This window comes from Schistocerca serialis, chromosome 7 (genome assembly GCF_023864345.2).
Source record: "Schistocerca serialis cubense isolate TAMUIC-IGC-003099 chromosome 7, iqSchSeri2.2, whole genome shotgun sequence".
Taxonomy (NCBI): Eukaryota; Metazoa; Arthropoda; class Insecta; order Orthoptera; family Acrididae; genus Schistocerca; species Schistocerca serialis.
Genome location: NC_064644.1, coordinates 600,457,347 through 600,460,546, shown reverse-complemented (window position 1 = coordinate 600,460,546; position 3,200 = coordinate 600,457,347). Strand labels below are relative to the sequence as shown.

The 3,200-nt window shown below is 62.5% G+C and overlaps 1 protein-coding gene across 1 annotated transcript; it reads left to right on the top strand.

Moving 5' to 3' along the window:
• The first annotated feature begins 1,408 nt into the window (after window positions 1-1,408).
• LOC126413284 (serine/arginine repetitive matrix protein 1-like) lies at window positions 1,409-2,947 on the top strand. Its single transcript, XM_050083184.1, has one exon. The coding sequence runs from the start codon at window positions 1,409-1,411 to the stop codon at window positions 2,945-2,947; it is 1,539 nt and encodes a 512-aa protein (XP_049939141.1).
• The last annotated feature ends 253 nt before the right edge of the window (window positions 2,948-3,200 follow it).

The following is a 3,200-nucleotide window of genomic DNA, read 5'->3' as shown; positions in this document are numbered from 1 at the left end:
TACTGAGATAAATATGTGATCTGATAGATTACCGAAGAATCAAAAGCGTATTAGTAACTCAAAACGAGTTCGTATATTGAGGGTCATTTACAATTATAGCCCACGATGCTTATAAATTATGAAAGCCGGGAGCAGAAAGATAGGCTTCTCCTAGCTGCTCTGTAAAAAAATTGAAGGGCGCACCTTCTTTTACTGATCGTTTACACAAAATGTTACGTAGAAAATATTTTTTTAGAAAGGGGTATTACGAAGGCGCAAAAGATAACTCGCTTGTGTGGAGAAATGTTATAGATACGGCCCTTATGCTTGCAGCCCTAGTTCGTGACCGAATTTACGGAAAAAAGATTGAATGAATGAGTGAGGGAATGAATGGAGACGAGCTACGTGGTGGTGTAGTATTAGTCAGAGCCTGCGTATACGTTTTCTCTGTTAATAGCTCGCTTGATGGCAGCGGCGGGGCTGTGCAACATGTGAGCAGCGTCGCCGTAAGCGCAGTCTAGTTCTGGCGCGGACATGTGTGTGTGTGTGTGTGTGTGTGTGTGTGTGTGTGTCTGTGTGGCACTAGACTCTGATCAGACGGGCGGCCGTACAGGTGGCGCGAGTGTGACCGTGGTGGGGGGAGGGGGCGGGGAGGGGGGAGGGGGCAGCACAGCAGGTGCCGCCACTATTCTTAGAACATCGCGGCGCGGCGCGGTGGGCGAAGCCAGGCAGACAACAGGCGCGCGACGCCGGCCGACGCGCAGGCCTTGTGGCCGCGGAAGACCTCCCGTTACTTCCTCGCCGACAGCGTGGACTGCAGGAGCACGTGGCGACCTGCGCCTTCTCTTGCGCGACAGCTGCGAGTTTGTCATCGCCGCGAACTAACTTACCCGGCGTTTTTGTTACAGCTCATTGTTCCGCAATCGAAGTACTGGTTGAGGGATAGTAGCGACGAGGGTACAGACGTCGCGCGGGACAGTTCCTGTCGCGCCCGCTGCGCAGTGGGACAGCTGTTGGCCAGCTTCAGCGTGAGAGCGCCAGCCTGCGCTGTGGCAACAGAAGCCGAGCGCAGCTGGGTGTCCAGTTAGCACCTGTGCGCGAAGGCGGCTGTCGATTGCGAAGCTGTCTCGAGCACCTCCAGTACAGTCAGAAGCTCGCGTCGACGCGGATCACGCCGCCGGACGGTTGCCGGCAACGTTCTGACCGGCCCCTCAGCTACTCCGGAGCACGCTACTGGGCGGCCTGTTCACGTCTGAAGTTTGAAACCGACCAGGTTGTCATCTGCCGACTTCTAAAGTGCCTGTGCGCTCGTGTACGTGTAAACGGTGACATTCCACCTTCGAGAGTATCTGTCGTGCGATATTTGGTACCGAGGAAGTGCTAGGAGTGTGCACCTCTGCCGCTTGGGAAAAAGCGCTGTTCTTGTGAGATGGAAGGCTCTCGAGACGGGACGAGTCCGATAAGGGCGGTCAGCGCCGTGAGGGAGGAGGCCGGCTCCCGCGAGGGCAGCCCTCTGCGCCGCCAGGGGGCCATCAAGAGGCACGACTCTCCGCACCTCACCGGAAACGCGCGGCGCAAGAGAAGGCGTGTCGGGCGCCGGGAGAGCGACAGTGGAAGCCCTTCGGACAGTGGCGACGCGGGCACCTCGGACGGCAGGGGGCGCGGCGACAGCTCCGAGAGTCCGCCGGGAGAAGCGGTCGACCTGCAGGAAAGTCAAGAGCCCACCGGACAGCTGCGCACGGCCGCGCCAAGTCGGGCCGCACTGCGACCTTCCGAGTTGGGGCTGAGGAGAGCTTCGTCGCTTACGACGTTGGATTCGCCGAGGTGTGCCGAAGCGAGTGCAGAGCGCAGCCCCAGCGCCGAGCCGGCGGCCGCCGCTGGCGACGAGTTCCTCCGAAACTTCCGGGAGAGCAGGCGCCAGTCGGCAGCCGGCATCAGTCCCGAAGTGGCGGAGCGTGACAGACGGGAGAGTCAGCTCAGCTCCAACTACGGCAACGCCTGGGACCTGCGCGGCGTCGGCAAGGAGTCCGAAGCCGAGGAGAATGCCGGCGACGCACCCGAAGCACTCACGGTGACTCCTCCCTCGCCTCGGGAGAGGGTCGAAGCGGAGGATTCTACGTACGAGCACGCGTTCTTCTTTCCCGGAGACGTCTGGAGTGCCTCGGAGATGGAAGAGCGGACGAGGGCAGAGATGTACGCACCGGAGACGCCTCCGGACGCCGCCGAGGAAGCGCGCCCAGGACTGAGCCCGCGCGCCGACGACAGTTCCGAGAAGAACGGCTCCGGGTTCCTGTCGGTGCTGAGGGCGTACCGGCGCAGCCTGTCGAGGGAGGCCAGCCCGCTGGAGGCGATCGCGGGCAGGGTGCTGCACCGCCGCGGCCGCTCCGCCTCGGGCGACGCGAGGGGCGCGGGCGAGCAGGCCCGCCAGCACAGGGACTCCAGGTCGCTGCTGGACGTCGTGCGCCACATCGCCAAGAGCAGGACGCCGCCGCCCGCCCCCGCGCTCCTGGACTCGGCAGGCGGCGGCGCGGAGGCGCGGCGGCGGTCGCGCTCGCCCTTCCTGGCCTTCCTGGGAGGCGGCGCGGGCCGCGACAGCCCCCGCGGGCCGGCGCCGCCGCCTCCGCCTCCGCCGCCGCCGCCGCGCAGGAGCAGGTCCACGTGCGACGCCCCCAGCGTCGCGGCGGCTCCCCGCGCTCCGCGGCGCTCCTCCAGCGCGCGGCCGGTGCCCGCGCAGGTGGCCGCGGCCGCCCAGCTCACGGCCGCCGTGCGTCGTCGCCGGCGGCGCCTCGCCTCCAGCAGCGACTCCAGCACCTCCAGCTCCAGCGGTAGCGTCACCAGCAGCAGCGCCCCCGCCGCCCCCTCCAGCAGCTCCGACGGCGGCGCCACCTGGAGGCGGCGCGGCACCACCGGCAGGTCCTACTCCGATGCGAGCGGTAGCAGAGGTGAGTTGCGGCTTTATCCGACTTAGCTTGAAACTAGCACATTCACTATACTTACAGTTACTTGTAACGCCCCACCCATCACTTATCTGGTTTTGGCGTGTGTCCTCCCCAGGTAATTGACTAACAGATCAACAGAGAGTGCAAAACTGCCGCAATATCGGATAACGCAAAGAAAGTAATAAGGCCCTGTGGCTCCTAATTGAACTGCAGTGGCAGTGTTGAATTTAATTGATTCAGAATTGATCACTTTTAACTAAAACTAAACTTTTAACTAAAACT